This window comes from Polistes dominula, unplaced genomic scaffold (genome assembly GCF_049000335.1).
Source record: "Polistes dominula isolate Pdom_NZ unplaced genomic scaffold, Pdom_raw_medaka contig_17, whole genome shotgun sequence".
Taxonomy (NCBI): Eukaryota; Metazoa; Arthropoda; class Insecta; order Hymenoptera; family Vespidae; genus Polistes; species Polistes dominula.
The window spans coordinates 85376-105127 of NW_028301049.1; the positions used below are offsets into that span (position 1 = coordinate 85376).

Sequence of the window (19752 nt, forward strand, 5' to 3'; positions counted from 1 at the left end):
GTGGCCTGCTACACTCTTCCCTTGGTACACACATCCACTTTTCTCTCTTTCACCTCCCTCCCTCACTCTTTTGGCCTTCTCCTCCTTCATCGATACTACTATACCAGCCGCAAAAGCGCACACGAATGCAACAGAGCGATCTACTACTAGGTAAGACTAGTTCCTCCACCCAGTTCTGGACCCGTTTTCTCTTACCTCTCTCTTTCTTAGATGTTCACATACACACACACACACACACACGCACACTCTCTCTCTGTATCCGTTCGAATCGGTCTTGTTCTTTTTCTTGGGCTCTGTCTTTTTTTTTTTTTTTATATTTTTTTGTTGTCTTTCGTTTGTGTGTATCTATCTCTCATATACTATGTCGCGTAGTGTTTTACATTAAACGCTCGTGTTAAAATATCGTGCTAAATGACTCTTCGTTTTTATTCGCCTTATTGTTTTATCATTCTTCGATATTGCATTTATCTAAGTATCTGTATTTAATTTTTGATGACATTATTTAAAAGGTAATAGTTGGGAAAATGGAGATCACAAGTCGGATTAGCGGTTGTGTAGTTATCCCTTATATTACTGCAAGTTTTGTCTCTCTTTCTCTCGCTCGCGGTTGTCGTCGACGGGCAGTTTAACATTGCTAATAGGCGCGTCCACGCTTGTAAAAGCGGATAATTGGTCGTTAGTTATAAGCAAGCCACCGTCCTTAGTCGATTCTTTGCTAGCCTTCTCATCGGCAGGTTTCATCTTGGATTCACTGGCAAAGGGCTCCTAGCCTCTTAACGCAATACTTCCAGGGGAAGAGAATTTAATAATTATTTTCCAAGCAACGACCGGTTGTCCTCGTCTAGGAACACGGACAACTGAATGTTGCTCCTGAAAAGACCACCCAGAGTGGCTGCCTCATATTTCCCTCGATCCTTTCCTCCACGATAAAGTTGTTTTGGTTAGTTAATATTAAAATAACTTGATTACTTATATACTGCTATATTATATTAGAAAATAAATTTAGTCCATTTGTTGTTTTAAACACTACCCATAAAAAGAAGATTTCTTTTTCTCTTTCTCCGTATCTCAAGAAGAAGTTTGATATTAACGGACAAGGCAAACGATTGTTCGTGCTCTTTGAACGCGTCAAAAACGCCAACTACGATTGACTTATCAGGCCCGATTCAGTTGGGCTGATTGCAACCATATTTGGATCGATTTCGCTGCTATAGCTTCGGTCGAAGTACCGCGCGGGCCCTCTATCGGGTGAATCCTTTTCAAAGTAACATCCATTCGTTTATCTTTTATCTTGCAATTTCATTGAAATATATATCGTCTCTTTAATCGAATTATTCTAGACATCTTGTAATTAGTTTGATTCCATTAGATATTTCAATAAATATTTCTTAAATTTGGTGCATTTCAAATAGAATTTCTTTTCATTTTATTGTCACACTCGGTATATTCGTTAAGAACACATCACGTAACTTGCGACCAAACTTTGAAACAGGACGAAAAAGCGAAAATGACCGTTTCCATTTTGAGTTCTTTTAGCTCATTGGTCGACTGGTCGACTGGTACCTTAAACAGAATTAAACTTTATGGGTTCATTCTTTTTTCTTTCGTCTCGCTTATACGAGCATATGTTTGCAATGCTCGTGCAACATTACCAAATTTTAAAAGTATAATATCAGAAAGTCTATACAAAGTTACTTTTGCAAACATTTTACAGTCCATGGCGTGATTTTAGTTAGCGCGAGATTTGCAATTTATTTGAATGTATTTTACGTTACCTCCGGGAAATTTGAAAAATCATTCTCTCCTAGTATCGGATACCTAGTGTTGGATACGTGACATATTTAAATTTTCGGGTGCTTGTTCCTGCCGTGAGCGATAAAACGTTTGTGTTTTATGGACGGACGGACGGACGGACGGACGTACGTGGACTGTAACCAATAACGGAAGTTTGCACGTCGGTCAAGTGAAAAATTGAATCGTCGTTAAATCGATGATACGATGATAGGGAGGGAGTATCCTTTGCTTATTGACACGTACTATCAAAAACAAATCAAAAAATAATACACCGTAATATAATAAATTATTATTATTATTATTATTATTTGCTCATTTTTCTACTTAACTACTTAATTGTTTACGGTGTATCGTTATTCTGTTGCAAGGAATTGCGTATTATGCGTATCTCGAGTATCACATAATTCCGTTTAAAGGACCAATTACAGGAGCAAATTTATTCCTTACTAAATGGCCACTTTGCTGGCCAGTTAATAAGATGAATACGTGACGATGATTACCCCCGTGTGGTTAGTAAACTTCAAGAAACATTTTTCAAATTAGAAAGTACAAGTGTTTTTATTTGAAAAATTGTCTTTACAAAAGTACTGTATGTAAAAAACAATATACATAAGTACTGTGTCTACTACGTATAGGTGTTGATAGAATTTAAAGAGGATTCAACTCATATATTAAGTATTTCGATCATTTTGTTTCATTGCACGGATAATATTAATCGAAAGTTCAAAACAAAGGAAACTCGATTCGATTATCTCGTTCGTTAAAATCCACAAACTTTAGACGTTTGTCAAAGTTTGTCAAGACATCATGAAGTGCATTTTGACATTGGCTACGATTTTGCTAGCGACAGAACTCGTTTTTTTAGAGGATCCTACACAGAAATCAGAAAACGTGTATCATGGTAGGTAAGTGCGTCCATTTACCAATTATTTCATTGTTCTTCTGTGAATGTTCGATCAGAGAATTTTGTATTACCATTAACGTGATTCTGTCCTATATTTTTTATATTTAAATTGCAACGCGGATTAGGTATACAAGGAACGTACACGAAGCACAAATTTTAATACCACGTCGAGTCTTCGAGGATGGTAGTTTCAATACCTACAATCTTCCAAATTTCTACGATCGTCGAGAAATCAATGAACGAACCAAAAGATCCGTGGATCCTTATCTTTTACATTTAGTGTTGCCCTTTAACGGGATCGATCATCATGTCGAGTTGAGCCCGTACCATGAATTCATTTCACCACAAATGGTCATTGAAACACGATCCTCTGGTATTGGAATTGCCAGTAATCTCAACGAGGCCTTGAGATTTAAAAGAACTTCAGATCAACAGTGTCACTATAGGGGTATTGTCAGAGGCCATGACAATTCCAGAGCAGCTTTGTCCCTTTGCGATGGTGTGGTTCGTATTCATGCAATTTACTTTAATATTAGTTAAAAACACCCTCATGTCATATACATGATTGTTTTTGTTTTCTTTTGAAAGAAAGAAAGAAAGATTAGAAAAAACGTAAAGTATGAAGTAAATGAGTTATTCGAAATGGCGGCGGTCAGCCGCGAGTACGCATATGCTAGTACGCATATGCTAGTACGCATATGCAAGTAGAATTAACAAGGTTAAGCTCGGCGCGTAGGAGTACCGACGACGCGCGTTAATCCGAAATTTACGATCGGCAGACACATCGGAATCGACTTGACATTGTGCCGCAACATCGTCGATCTATATGCAAATGAGTAATATTCATTTGCATGCATTTAAGTGTATAATAAGAGGCTTGATTAGCGTTCCAGCAGTAGTACCTACTACTTTGGAAATGGTCGCTAGTGTTACTACTAAGAGTCGTCGTCTTAGTCGTCGTCTTAGTCGTCGTCTTAGTCGTTTGCAATCAACCGCCATTACTGCAATTGCAAACTCGTCGACACATGCCACTCTAAACATACTTAATACTGACGAGCCTTGTACGTTCATTGTGCCACGAGATTGATATTGCATTCAGATTGTGCGTCGATTGCTTGCGTTGTAACGATGAATGTACTAACGTACGAGATAACGAGGGAGGGAGAGAGAGAGAGAGAAGGGGAGGAAATGCAACATGCAAAAGTCTATGCAAATGCGTTACGATAATTAACGTCCGTTCGTGGCTCGTAAGATATCTTGCTTGTGTCAGGACACGTGTGAGTAAGATTGCCGAGAGGTAAAACGTTACGACGACGATTGCATACCTTGAATATTAATTTGTACGATAAACTCTTAAACAAGCTTTTGATTCGTACAACTATTGACACCGATCAATCTTCTTTTATATTTATCCAAATTGACAAGAGCTATAGCCCTAATCAATAATTACATCTCCAAGCTATTATTTATCTGATATGAAAATTTAGCGAATTCAAGTTTGTTACATAGAGGAAGATTTGAATGATAATGATTAGCCTCTTAGAGACAAACGCTTATTTTGTTGGTGTTTATTGTAGACTACTACGAAAGTCAACGACTAACTTATTCGTGCTTCCTTATTTCTAATAACGGTTATTATATCGGGCAAGTCGGTAACATGACACGTTGATCGCGTGCAGGCTGGCTATGTGCAGACTAATCATGGACGATATTTCATCGAGCCGATGAACGAAGTCAAGCCTGAACTGGATGGTCAACATGTTCACATAGCTTATAAGAGAGATGCGCCTCATGAAAAACAAAACAACGAAAACAATTTGACAAAAGGACATTGTGGAACTAAAGGTTCGTCATTTTCATCTGGCCTTATTTTTAATTATAGCTAAATATTTGTATTCAATATAATTATATAATTATTCGCAGACGATTGGGAAAGTTCATGGGCAGAACAATTGACAAAATTACAACATCGAATAGAAGATGATAACAATAGTTTAGGATCAAAACGAGAAGTGGTACACTCTGGCACTCATAGCATTCATCGTTACATCGAAATTGGCTTAGTAGCTGACAGAAGATTTCTCGATTTTCATAATAATACCAACTACGAACAATACTTGTTGACGATCATGAATATGGTATCGGATTATTATCACGATAGTTCTAGCGGTAATCAGATTGATATCGTCGTAGTACGTATGATTTATTTGGAAAAAGAAAAAGAAGAGGTATCGTTGATTTGATCAACATTCGTGTTATACATGAACGTGTTTACTGTACAGTTTGCTGTATTTTCATGTTGATTCTATCATTTTTCTTGACAATAGATAGACTTGCTCATAAGTACAAATGCCGATAAAACACTCGACAGTTTTGCCAAATGGGCGGAAAAAATGAATCCGAAAGATCACAAACATCCTAATCACTTTGACGTTGGGGTACTCGTGACTCGGTAAATTTCTCATTTTCATATTTCTTTGTTCATCATTTTGTAATAAAGCATTTTCGAGTTTATGTGTACCTATATCAAATTGATTTCTTATTATTAATCATAAATTATATTGACACCACTTGGTGGGATAAAAATGAAACATCCTACCTACATATATCGTCCAATATTCATTACGTTCGCTGTCCCGGTGAGTCACATATAAATCAGAATATAAACCAGTTGCGAGTCGACATCATCATGGGAGACTGGTCGAGAAGATATCAAATGATAGGAAGTAACAAATAAATGTTAATTATAATCAATGATAAGTTGTTGATTTCTGACAAGTTGTATATGACTCACATCGTAAAGATAGCAAATGTACTAATGCAATCATTTCCTAATCAAATTTTACCTATGATTATTATTCTTATAATTAACTTTGAGGTATGACATTTGTTCGGCAACGAACAATTGCGATTTGATGGGTTTGGCTTTTGTTGCTGCTGCCTGCGATGCTTCCAAAGCTGCTTGCATCAACGAGGATAACGGATTATTGCTTGGAGTTGTGATTGCGCATGAAGTTGGTCATGTGTAAGTTTATTTTTCAACTTTTACCCATTAGCCATTTGATATTTGATATATTTTATTTATATATTGATTTAGATTTTTTTCTTTAGAATGGGTTGTTCTCACGATCAAGAGGATATAAGCGGCTGTTCGAAAACAGACAAAGACGGAAGTTTCTTCATCATGTCCCCTGTTGTCTTTATCTTTACGATTAGATGGTCGCCCTGCAGTAGAAGATTTATAACTTCATACTTGGAGTAAGCTCGCGTTGTTCTTTGTTGTAATGTTATTAATGAAGAAATGTAACTTTGTGCGATATAAACTTCAATTATATTAGGAGTGGCCTTGGTGATTGTTTAAACGATGACCCAAAAAGTCCTGCTGCCAAGTATGCCTTTCCGAACATGTTACCCGGTGCTATGTACGGTACTGATTTCCAATGTCAGAACCAATTTCCTGGTTCAACGCCCTGTTCTAATAGAGGGGTAACACTTTTTCATTAATTATCTATACACAAAATGCAATTGTAACTTTGGAATATAATCTTGTCGTTAAACAAATTTCCAAATTGCAACTTGTGAAATAATGGGAAACTTGTGTTAGTCTTTCTTCTTTCACTTGAAATATCTTGTTACTTTTAAACTGATTCGATTATTCTCGGTTAGTGCATTTGCATGCCTAATTATATTCCAGTTCAGCGATTGTAAGGCTCTTTGGTGTTTGGCCAATTCAAGCTGCTATTCTATTGGGGTACCGAAAGCTGATGGAACAAAATGCGGCGAGAATAAGGTTCATTTGAATTTATTTATATTAAGTTGTCCAATAAGTGTCAACTTATTATTTAGATTGGAATCCTTATAAGCTAAAAGGAAATCTAAGTAAATAGAAAATTGGTTTAGTGGTGCATTCACAAGGAATGCGTGGACATGGGTTCCCGACCGAAGGCAGTGAACGGTGGATGGGGCGAATGGGGTCCCATGAGTTCTTGCACCAGAACTTGCGGCGGAGGTCTCAAATCTTCCGAGAGAGAATGCAACAAACCAGTCCCGGCAAATGGTGGTAGATATTGCGTTGGTGAGAGGAGAAGATTCAGCACTTGCAACACTACGGTAAAGACCGTATACAATTATAACTTTGTATGTTCGACACACCTTCTATTTGAAAGTACTAATTTCCCATTCCATTTGATTTTTGTGGATTTTCCAGCCTTGCGATCCAACAAAACCATCTTTTCGTGCACATCAATGTTCCATGTACAACGATAGGAAAGTTTCGTCTGATGGGCTACATCAATGGAAGCCATATTTTATGGAAACAATAAATAGTTGTGCATTGTACTGTATCAACGAAAAACGTATTTATTCCAAACTATCCCCTTCTGCAAACGATTCAACTCCTTGCAAACCCGGCACGAATAATATGTGCATTGCCGGCGTTTGTAGAGTAAGATTCTAGTTCTTCATTTCTAATTCTAATTCTAATTCTAATCTATTCATTAAAATTACTAATAAATTAGCTTTGCTTTACTTACACGTAATAAATGTCTTACAGAAAGTAGGCTGCAACTGGGTGGTTGATTCAGATGCAATTGATGATAGATGTGGCATTTGTAACGGTGACGGAACAAAATGCCAATTAATTGACGGTGATTATGACGTAGAGCATCCTAAGTCAGGTAAAGTCAGGATATTCGTTGAAAAATATAGTAGCATAGTAGAGTAGGTATATAATATTAATATAATATTATATATAAACAATTGTAAACAATTGTATAGCTTACGTGAAAATCGTAACAGTGCCAAGTGGTGCCCGAAGTATATTATTATTTGAAAAGAAAGCCGCTGACAATATATTCGCGGTGAAAACGACTAAAGACAAAAAGTATTGTTTGAATGGTGCCAAGTAAGTGACTATATTCTATTTGTTATCTTAAATATGGGAATTAAATTTAATTACGGGACCATATATTACAAGTAGTATAAAGTAGTATAAATAAAAGAGAAACAATTCATTTGATTAGTCAAGAAGAAAGGAGTGGCGACTATGAATGTGCTGGCTCGATGCTTATTTACACACGTCCGGAACCTAATAAGGAAGAAATTGCTATAAAAGGTCCCATCACCGAAGATATCGATCTTGAGGTTCGACTTCAATTCAGTGAAAGAGACTACTCTCGAAAATATTTATTAATGTAAACAAGAAGAAATAATCAATCTTTTCTCGTGTATCGTTTCAGTATGTATTTTTTACTCCGAAATTGAATCCAGGAATTCACTATGGCTACTCGATTGGAACGGCGAACGTGTCTCACACACCGAAATATATGTGGGATTTTGTCGAGTGGTCGGAATGCAATGCCAGATGTGGTGGTGGTTCGATGGTAACGTAAATATGTATTTACTAGTGTAAACGTTCAAAGAACGATCGTATTTCGATATTACTGAGAGACTCGCGAGTCAACAAGTTTAACATTTCGTTTCTATCCTTTCTATGATAATAAAACTCGGATAAAATTCGGTTTGTTTTTTCGATTTGTTATTTTAAAATTGACAATTACAATTGTTTGATGATGATGATGATGATGAATGCAGGTGTCCGAAGCAACTTGCGTTGAAGAAGGCAGCGGAAAAGTTAGTCCATCGTTTTGCGATGGTATTCCCCAGCCAGAAGCAAAAAGTCAAGTTTGTAATCAGGAACCCTGTGTTGCTAAGTAATGGCCTTTACTTTATTGCTATTTGAAACATTGAGCTATTTGAAAGAATTAGATATTTATATTTGGAAAATATATTATATTTAGATGGAGAGTAAGTCAGTGGAGCAAGTGTAACGCATGCGATGGTAAAAAAGGTACGAGGCATCGTAAAATCCAATGTATGAGAATGAGCGGGCAACCCGATGAGGAAGCCATTCAAGCAAATTTCGATGCTTGTCAGGGTCGCGTGCCACGACAAACAGAAGAATGCATTGGTACGGACAATTGATTTCTTTTACTTGTAACTATCTCTTTATTTACTGACAAACTTGTACAAATGTTCAGGTGAGAGGCCCTGTAAAAAAATCTGCGATAAGAAAACTCGTGATTCTTCGAGAAAAGAATTGATCGAGGACAATGAGATTGATGAAAATTTATCGGAAGATGATCGTCGTAGAATGATCGATCGGTTTGTTGATTTAGGACTGGCACGTTATCTTGAAAATATTCGTTCTTCGACGAAAGTTACGGATAAGAGCGACGATAAAAATGAATCGAATGATTTCCGACGATTCATACGCGATTGGGTTATGAATTCAGAAGAGGAAGAGAAGGAGAGCGATAGAAAAAATACTTGCGAATTCAGTGAGAAAAATTTTACTACGCCAAAGCCTGGCTCGATAATCAAGGATTCGATTCCGGAAGAAAATGTTGTATTGCTTGAAGCACCTTACAACGAAGAAATGTTAATTTCTAATTTATCGGACAAAGCATTCAACGAAGCTGGTGATATTATAGGAACGAGTATCGATACTGAAAATCAAAAAATTTATAAAGGCTTGGACGCTGTTAAGATGATAGAACAACTTCAAAATCAAAAGAAACCAAAGAATAATAATAATCATTCGAACGAGCAAAACATTACTACTACGAAAATATAATATAGATATGTTCTTTTTTAATTTCAATTCATTTTAGAATCTCAACTAAAGGATAATTTACTGAAAAAATCACTGTCTTCTTCCACCGTTTTATTTAGTTTCTTTTCTCTCGATCATGTTGATACATCAACTACATCTTCTTGAATTCCAACGTTATCGAGAGGTACGCATTAATAACAGGATCTGAGGAGTGAGTTATTAAAGGATAGTTAATTAGTTGCCAATTAACGATCGTTCCTTCCTAGATGTTGCAGGATGCGCTGTCACTTCGACAAATCTCGCAAACATCTTCGACCTCGTTAAATTCCATATCGAGATCGCATGGTATCTCTTTGCAAACGCCAATAACGCGGATGTCCCGAATGCCTCTCTACCATGCCTCTCTACCATGCCTCTCTACCATGCCTCTCTACGACCTTTGACATTAATAATTATCATTTGGTCCCACCCAGTAGTATAGCTTTCATGTTTAATTAGGAACTGCATCGACGAGATTTTAGCGGCTAGTGGCAAATAGTTACCTACCACTGAATTTTTTATGGAGCTAACATTTTATTCCCCAATTAAATGAGGACTCGAATAAAAGGTATTTTCTGGTTAAATCGCCATCCATCAGTGTGCAATAACGAAGTATCGAAATCACGATGTTCGTCGTTTTATTTACCTTCAAATGAATTGCTTTCTATTCTCGTTCAGGTCGCAAATAAAAAGCGTAACAGCGCACAGTAAAACCACGTAAAATCATATTAACTGTTACAAATGTCGCTTTATATTATATGTACTACGATATCGTTTCATTTTACCACTGTGATAAGTTTACGAGAACCATTTTTCCAGAATACTCGTTAAGAGCGTGCGATACCGTGCAAGGAATAATAAAATTCTAATATACGGGTTATTCGTTCCTAATTTCGCAAAACATGAATCAAATTTTTCTATATGCCTTTCTAAACTACGTTCCAATGAATAGAGAGAGAGAGAGAGAGAGGGAGAGAGGAAAAAACACTTTGTTAACTTGATTGGTTCTTCTTAACTTAAATCGTAAATCGACGATTATTAAAATGGACAAAAATGAAAATTCAATTGGACGATCGGCTGAGCGAGCAGATTCAGTCAAGCAATTAAAAGTTGCCTATTAGGCAAATGACACAAGTAGGATTCCAAAGCAAAACGGGGAAAGGTAGAAAAGTAAATGTAATGATTATTATATAAATAAACATTTTTCTAAATGGATAAAGCAGAAATGCATGTCAGTCAAGAAGCAACTACAGCTTATTGATACTAACGACAGATGGCACCTTTTTACAGTTGGGATACAGAGTGTCGCACAAAACTTTGGACTCACCCTTTTTTTTTTGTCATTTGTTTTCCCATAAATTGTCATTTCTATTATTCGAAAATACTTAAGATGTCCAACAGGTACTAGATATAATGTAAGATACCAAATTGAAGATGGTGGTGGGAACGCTAAAGTAGAATAGCCCGAAACTTTTGCACGCAACTCTATGCAAGATCTATTTTCTTCAAAGTTCAATTCTATATACTTTTTTTTTTTTTGGAGATTTTCATTAGAAATGATAGAAAAAATTAAAACATTACTAAGAACTATTCGCTGGAAAATATTTTCTTAAATAAAGGAACTACTCATTTCTTCGCAGAACCACCTTTTGAGAATCCTCTCGCACATTATCCTTTAAAGTTCCCTTGAGATTCTATAGAACGACAAGTAGTTTTGTTTTGCTACACGAGCACATACTCACGATATATGCACATTTATCGGGTGTTCAAAATAAAACAACAAATACTATAAATATTTGGTTAAATATCTTTGAAAATTGAACAATATAGAAAAATATATGAAATAAAAGTTATTTATTTATTAAAATGACCTTAAAATCTTTTTTTTTAAAGATTGATGAAGAATTTGTTAAAGATAAAAATGTGCACGACGATTTATTTAGAACACTCAATATATAAGAATGTACAAAATGTATTTCTAAATATTGTTCGATTTCAATCTATTAAGCAAGTATACGTTGAGGTATGTATAGAGACAAATCAACGAGTGATTCATACACGCGAGTGTACATAATCATAAACACACACATACACACAGGAAAAGAAACGTTATTTATCTCGTTGGAGATTGAAGAAGAAAAATGGAAAGCATAGGTTTCGTTTGTAAAGAAACTCGGTGAATTTTCAAATAGAATGAGGAAATTTTCTTCTCTAGTATTAGGTCCCGGTGGAACGACGAGAAAATTCCATAACAGAATCGATCGACATTGTCCCGAGCAACATCACGAAATTCAGAATGGATCTTCGAAAGGACCATCAACGTTTCGACATAAACGACAACACTTCCGTGTATAACACACACACACACACAGAGTTCTTTAAGTGCTTAGCTACATGCACTAGAAAAGCATCGCGAATGAAATATTTTGTAGAAGGGATCTAATGTGTTCTCTGTATAATTTTCTATGCAGGGTGATGGTTATTCAGTACATTACGCAGGATTCAATTTAATTTGATTAATCTTGAAATAGTACATTACAAAAAGGATCCTTTTGTTTTGTTGAATATTTTTCGCAATAAAATATAAGGATTAGCTCGATGGATGGTAGCAGTTTCGTTGCAGTGAAACAACTCGCGCACAGGTAAATAAATAAATAAGAATAAAAGCGTGAAAAAGCTTGACATTGTCTACCTCGCATGCGAGCTTAATGTTACGTTTTCGCTGTCACAACTACTATCTCTCTTTTCTTCTCTCTTTTCTTTCTCTAATTTCCTTCTTTTCCACTCTTTGTCTCGCTATGACGATCGAGAAATGTAAAGACTTTGCGAGTACTTAATCAAATAAAATAATAAAAAGTACGAGTGATCATCACATGAAAATATACGTAATCGCATATGATCGATCAATTTATCAATGCAAAATAATAAATGACTGTTTAACGATTTTTTGTACAGATTTAAAATAAACCTTCGTGTACGAGTTTGAAAACCACTGAAGTATAGAAAGCAGCAAGTTCTTAGCCCTTTTCCCCTCTGAATCTGAGCATTTCTGTCGTCGTAGTTGTAGGTCGGTTGGTCGTAGGTCGGTCGGTCGTAGGTCGGTCGTAGGTCGGTCGTAGGTCGGTCGTCCGATGCAATCTCTTTATCGTAAAGTTCAGATTAAAATAGCCAAGAAGTAGTGTATAGAACAGGGGCCCGTGGGCTACAACTTTAGCTTCCTTGTAATACCCGAGCGAACTTTTCTCGGGGGGGGGGGGGTCTAAAGGGTGGCCCAGGCAAATCGTGTATATATTTCCGGCAATCTCTCGAAGATCTTTTAAGAAAGTACAATTACGCTAGAGACTGTATTGTTCCTTGTTAAAGTGAACTCGGCGACGTTAAGACGTTAACGGACGAAATGTTGTTTTGCGTTTGTTTCTTCCAAGATAGAGTTAGGTATGCAGTATTTTCCTACTTACCTACCTATCCACCTACCCACCTACCGAGTAACTTGCTAATTAAACTGCCATCTGGTCGAGTACTTCTTAATTCTATTACTACGATATGATTATAAAACGTTGCATCTTGAATAGACGAAGCGAGAAACACCATTTCTTTACGAGTATAACCAGCCCTGGGTTTTCTTTATTCTTCAACTAATATCGTTTTAGATAAGAAATATAGAAAAAGAGAGAAAAGGAAAAATAATAAAACGAAATGAAATAAAAAAGGTAGAGAAAGAAAGAGAAACACAGAGTCTCGTTGTATTTAACACACGTAGAGACTCTTCGTTTTTGAGAAGTCGAGTTGTTCGTTCGTTCGTTCGTTCGTTCGTTCGTTCGTTCGTTCGTTTGTTGGTAACGTGCCGTGTAGTACTCGACCAAGCTAGTACGCGATGTGCCAACGAAAGTAACGACGCAAGATACCATGAGACGAAACGACTTTTTAATACGGCACGTTTCTACAACACATACGCATTTTGAAGTATGTGTCAACCCTATTTTATCTCCCCGTTGTGTTTGATTCGTGTCAACAGCAAACGCATCTATTGTTTTTATTTCTACACCCTTCTCGAGTACCAACCAAATTTTCCAATATATTTTAATCAATATCAAAAAAAAAATTGTCTTTTGAACTAATCTTCAATCTTTTTTGAATAACTCTGTATATAGCTATACTTGGTTTAAACAATCTTAGCATTCTTTAACGAAATTCTCATTTAAATGGATACTATATCTTTGGAAAAATCGTTACTAAGGATAAGCTTCTTCGCAAGGAAGTCAGTTATGCTTTATTGAAACTCTTGAGCTTTCTATCGAGCAAGACTTTACAATTTTAGATATCTGTCTGTCCCTGTCATAGTATTAAGCTGTTGGATAGAAATAAAATGAGAAAATGAGGGGGAGGGGGGGGGGGGAGAGAAGGTAAAACCAGCAACCATTATCATAAACCGCAGACTCAGCATCGGAAGAGTTTACGAAGGTTGAATTAAATGGTAGCAACTTTGAAGAAGTAAGAGGAAGGGTGGAAGAATCGTTTTTATGAAAAGCTTCTTCAGCGAGCTTTGGAAGTCTAAGGAGAAAGCGAAAGGACCCTACCTTCGAAATTTCCAGCGCCGTAAATCTCCATTAGTTTCTATTACACATTATTCGACGCTAGTTCTCTTTCAACAATTATTTCGAATAAATGATAAGGAAAAGATTGAGATAAAGACAAATATATTTTTACAATGTTGACTTGTGTCGAAAGTTACAACACGCGAGGAGGCGATAGAGTACAGCTGCTAAATTTGATTGAAAACAGAAAGAAATGAAAGAAAGAGTGAGAGAAAAAATATTCGGTATGCACGACAAATGTAAATTTCACCGTCAGCTGGAGATACAATCTCTGGCTGGGATATACCGGTTAAACGAGAACAATCGTGTACGAGCACATTGGCAGCCATTGGAAATTTCAAATGCCCCTTCACTTTTTCCCTTTACTCACATTCAACAACAATTGTCGTTCTTTAATAATCCAACATCGAATATTGGCCAGATTTCAATTGGATTGTTCTCTTTTCAATATCTATACATTAAAAACTATTTTATTTACTAACAGACAGACAGACAGACAGACAGACAGACAGATATATCGAATTAAAAGTGCAATTAATAATAGATAAATACATGTGTACAAGTGGTGAACAAAAGTAACTTTTCGAGTGCAAAGAGTTCAATTTCTTTTCGATGATTTCTATTTCTGAGTCTTTTGCACGAAACCCAGATACAATTTGAACTGTTACGTCAGATTATAGCACGCGATCTACATAGTGATATAACAGGTCTGAACTCAGGAAAATCAAATTAAAACTCGCGGATTCGTATTCGCTTTAACTGCGGGAACTTCAAATTCAAGCACGAGCTTTAATATAACACGTAGGTATTACGAGACACGTAGAAATGTGCATCTACATGTACTCAAACTAATACTTTGTTAAATGTATATATCTATTGCAATATACTATGAATATGTACTATATAGGCGTATATAGGCGTCTCTGTATATACAGGGTGTTCTCTTTAATTAGTGGAACAAGACAATTTTATCATATCAGGTTTAGAAGTAAATGAAGTTGGTATCATTTTTAAATTCTTTTTGTTCTTTTTTTTTGTTTGATAGGCTCTGCTAAGGAAAATCGTCTTCTTTTCGTTGATGTAAAAGTCCTTCTTCTGTCTTTTGAGCTCCGATTTATTTTAACGACCATGATTTGATCCTCTCCAACTATTATTTCCCTTCTTCGTTTCCATATTCGCATCGTTGGTTTTCATCTCGAATGTACGACTGTAATTTTCATTTCCACTTTTTCCCCCTAGTGATTTTCTGCCTTTTAAATGTAGATTTAAATAAAAAGAAGAAGTATTGCCTTTTAAATGAAATATTGAATGTTGATTTTGTCTCTTTCTCTGTTATAGTTTTTCTATTGAAAAAGTCATTTTATAATTGTTTTAATATTCGGAAAATTTGCTTTGGAACTTGTTATTTGAATTGACGCGTGTGTTATTCCATAAAATGAAATTCGTGTATCAATCTCGTTCGTTATATCATACAATATCAAGAAGGAACATCAAAGAATCACTTGGTTCAGTTTAGTTTAGTTCTTGAAGAATTTCCCGATACGATCGATTTCGTCAACTCGACCCGTTTCTTTTTTAACGGGTCTATCCAAGAAGAAGTTGCGGTTTAAGGCTCACTTTACGTTTTAATGGACGGTGCCATCCATTAGACAAACCGAACGTTGACTTAGGTTATTTCTCTTTTGTCGCTGCGTGAAAAGGACGGAACCGAATGTGGGTCGAGCAAACATTAGAGAGAGAGAGATAGGGGTTGAGTAAAGGGGAGGTAAAGGGGAGGTAAAGGGGAGGTAAAGGGGAGGTAAAGGGGCGGTAAAGGATAGAAGTAACGTTTATACTATATTGGAGAATAAAAAAGAGAGAGAAAAAGAACGGCAAAAGACGAGTCGTAGGAAATGGCTCCATTTCATTGAGATTTGTACCACCATTAAAGTTTTGTCCGTCTTTATGCTCTAAGAAGTCAACACAGTAGTAATTCTTTCTTCCTATCTTCCAATCCGTTTTCTCTAAAGTAACACCGAGTAGGCATATTTCCAAAGTTTCTTTTCCTTCCTGCATATATTTCAATACTATACTATATACATACTAGAATGACATATAGAACGTGTATGAATTGATAGGTGATACTAAACGTCGAAGAATTTCATTTGTCATTTTATTTTGTCAGCGGGTCATTTATACGAATCACTTGACGGTAGACTAAACGATTTTCACTTCTATCTTTCCTTAAAGCGAATAAACTTGCTGGACCATCCGGTATGGTCGTAAATGTCTGTCAGACTTATCATTTTCACGACATTTTCGAGTAATTCTAAAGGAGTATTAAAAGTGAAGAAGAAAGGTAAAGCTGACACGAAGCCGGATATACTCTGACGTTTCCCGTAAGCTGTATAATATTCTATTATATGTATTTTCAAATATACAGGGTGTTCCGAGCTTTACTGTAACCTAAAATTGCACAACGATATTTGGCATAGTGAAAGTAAGACAAATATATACGTATTATTAAAAGATCGATTGAAATAGTTTAGATTTTGATTAATTTTGTAAGTAACTGTACGTAGTAGAGATAAGAGAATAAAATCTTACAAAGAATAAAGTGACATTAAAAAGTGAAGAGGTCAAACGTCGATAGTTCTAACTACGATATCGTTTCAATTTACCGATTCCCCCGAGGAACACCGTTAAGAGGCTCGTAAAAGTGCAGCAACGAGCGACGACTAAACTCATTAACGAGTCGAATACATTGCTATGTGTTATGAAAGTGGTCGTAATCAGAGAACGACCTCTTCTCGGTATCCTCGAATGTAAACACACACACATACTACACATACATACACCACGGTGCAAGAAACTTTATTGTTCAAAGTTACGGCACATCCAACGTCACACTCCTCTACCCATGTCATCGAATTATCGTTTCGACTTTTAACATTAACGTTCGTTATCTCGTACACCTTTAAAAGGAACAAATCACTGGGATTATTCACTCAATGTTTCGCATCTCTCCTCTTAATTGTCTTGCTTTCTAAGAAATTTCCTCCATTTCTATATGGGGTGTTTTAATAATTGAAATATTAGTATTTTTCTAATAGGAAGAAGAGAGTATTTAAGCTTTCCTTCCCATAGAAATAGATCAAGTTATATAATCTTGGATAGCAATGGTTGAGGGTTATCACAATGAGGATAAAGGTTGGCTGGATAGTTTTCTACTAACCATAAACTCGACTATACTGCTAATTATCTCTTAAGAACTTAAGAGTATGCACTTGAAACAATAGATATACATATACGTATATTTTGGCTGCTTTTAAAGGAATGAAGATTAAAGTACTTTTGAAAGATCGAATTAGTTTGGCCAGCCCGCATTTCCTAAATTTCCCAACGACACGTGTGTGTGTGTGTGTGTGTGTGTGTGTCGATTGACCATGAGAGAAGGAAGGAAGAGAGGATACAGAATAATAACCTACAGATTACGTTAGATCTGTGATTGGCCGAAAACGAAAATTCATCTCGATCAGGAAAGCAGCTAATAATCTAACAAGAATTACGATTGAAACGAACGTCGATACCAAAAGAAGATTCGATTGGTCTAAACAGAAAGAAAGATAAAAAAAAAAAAACTAAAAAAGTAGGTCGTGGGTATTGACATCTTCCCGATATCTACGTACAATCCTGATGCAAATAATTCAACTACCTTTGCTAAAAATATTCGATACTTTTGATTGATAGCAAAAACGAACTTGCGTGATAGCTTTTTCTTTTTCCCCATTTTATAAAATACATATTGCAAATTGTCCCCATATGGATATTAGAATCGCTTTCATTTGATATAATATTGATTTTGGTGGTGCATCTTATCCGATTAGAAAGATTAACACCGCGATAAAATGAGGTTAACTGGCCGATATAAAGACATCTTCTCAAGAGGATAGCTGTTTTGAACGTCTTTTATTGCCGAATTAAGCTGAGAAAGTTGGTCAGTAGCCGGGCAACGGAGCCAAACCGTACAAAATTCAATATGAGATTCTGACTTTGGGATAACGATTATTTGATAACCAACCGTTTAAAAATATGATTCAGTTCCTTGCTCAATTCTTCTTGTCCGATGAGTATCAAAGTTCAACGATAATAACAAAAAATGGTTTTTACTTAAAAAAATTACATAGAATGACGTAACCCGTTCCATTTGATTATTCCTAACGATGAAAAATTACATGAGACGGAAACTCTGTTATAAACGAAGAAAAAAAAGTCCTTTTTATTTTAGTATTCACAATTTACGGTTGGTTGAAAGATTGTCATTTGGGATAGGTTCGATTAGTCGAATTAAACGGGAACTTGTTAGTTGGAACATAGGAAATATTATTCGTTTGCAAATCGCTGAAAATAAAGATGAAAGATGTAAGAATAAAGAGGAAGCTAATGCAGTGACGAAATGGGTCATCCAGGAAGGAAAAAGTGAACCTTTCTTTCCTAATTAGATCTTCCAAATGTAGATTATTTTTCTTTAGATTAGATTTTTGTTTCTTTTCCTTTCACTCTATTCTCTTTCTATTTATTTGTATTTTTTTAGCTAGCAACTCGAGCACAAGGAAAGAATTTGATTTTTATCTTGCTACGAGATATTAAAAATATGTCGTACAACAATAAATTCGTGGTAAGACAAATAAGAAAATCAAATTAGGAACTCTGATAGCTCTCGAGCTCGATATTTATTCGCAAGTTGATTCTTTAGAAAATTCTCATAATAATTAATAGACTAATTAGAGTAATTATTTCGTAAGTAACGTAACCAAGGAGAGCGGAACTCTAAGCGTGTAGACTTATGTTAGATGTGTTATTATTTCATTCTAGAGGAAGAAAGGTCTGAGAAAAAAGAAGGATAGAGATTCACTTTGTCCCTTTTTCTTGTTGATATCATTAAAATGTGATTAGCCCTAAAAAATAAGATATTACTTTCGTCGACAGAGAAAAGGCGTTCGATGGTTTTTGTTTGATTTTGCTTCTCCAAATGGTTTGACAAAAGTATCATTTTATTTGTGATTAGACTTGTCTGTTTTTTTCTTGTCAGGAAACAAAGGGAGAAAATTGAACAGTTAGGTCGTTTGCCCTTCTCATTGAAAATACTTCGTTATTAACGATCGTAAACGGCAAATTAACCAGATGAGCGTATCGACTCATTCAATTAGTAGACACGCACTGTGAGAGCGTCGAAACGCGTGATTAATAGCGTTATAAGCACGGCCTGTGTCACCAACCTTCCTACGTAATATCGAATATTCACGTTGCGATCGATCGTAACACGTCCGACGACTCTCGTCAATTCGCACGTCGCTTTCACATAATTTATTATCTTTGCTATTGAAATTAGAACATGCAACTCGTTAATAAATGACTATTCGATTATTCATTTATTTATTATACTTTTGTCATTTTTACCTTTACCTTTACCTTTACCTTTACCTTTACCTTTATAATAATCAAGTATTTCATACTAAACTTTTTCTACGATTATTACAATTAATTATTAAAGATAATTGGTTCCATTTGTAATTGCAATTATTACAAAGTAATACAATAGAAGTAATACAAAATACACACAGAAATAATATTAAAAGGGCAGAGCAAACGATAAGGTGGGTCACTCGACAAAGACATTCCTCGATGTTGCGTGTCACGTAATTCAATTTTTTCAACAGGTGCTTCTACCGAGCACTCTACATGAGCCTCGACACAAACAAAGTAATAAATTTCATTTAGAAATACTGCATTATACTGCATTCATGCATTAATTATAAATTTAATTT

At 35.7% G+C, this 19752-nt stretch overlaps 1 protein-coding gene across 2 annotated transcripts; it reads left to right on the top strand.

The window, feature by feature from the left end:
- Nucleotides 1-42: 42 nt before the first annotated feature.
- On the top strand, nucleotides 43-9359 carry LOC107072118 (A disintegrin and metalloproteinase with thrombospondin motifs 7). Of its 2 annotated transcripts, XM_089175497.1 has the most exons (17): nucleotides 43-150; nucleotides 4378-4543; nucleotides 4622-4926; nucleotides 5026-5150; nucleotides 5577-5723; nucleotides 5810-5956; nucleotides 6037-6184; nucleotides 6393-6488; nucleotides 6599-6808; nucleotides 6906-7142; nucleotides 7251-7374; nucleotides 7475-7601; nucleotides 7720-7840; nucleotides 7936-8079; nucleotides 8291-8409; nucleotides 8497-8666; nucleotides 8737-9359. In XM_089175497.1, the coding sequence occupies exons 2-17, from the start codon at nucleotides 4423-4425 to the stop codon at nucleotides 9330-9332; spliced, it is 2937 nt and encodes a 978-aa protein (XP_089031623.1). In that variant the 5' UTR covers nucleotides 43-150; nucleotides 4378-4422; the 3' UTR covers nucleotides 9333-9359. The 2 variants fall into 2 exon arrangements, with proteins under 2 accessions (XP_089031623.1, XP_089031624.1); XM_089175498.1 differs by lacking the exons at nucleotides 43-150; nucleotides 4378-4543; nucleotides 4622-4926; nucleotides 5026-5150 and adding an exon at nucleotides 5159-5510.
- The last annotated feature ends 10393 nt before the right edge of the window (nucleotides 9360-19752 follow it).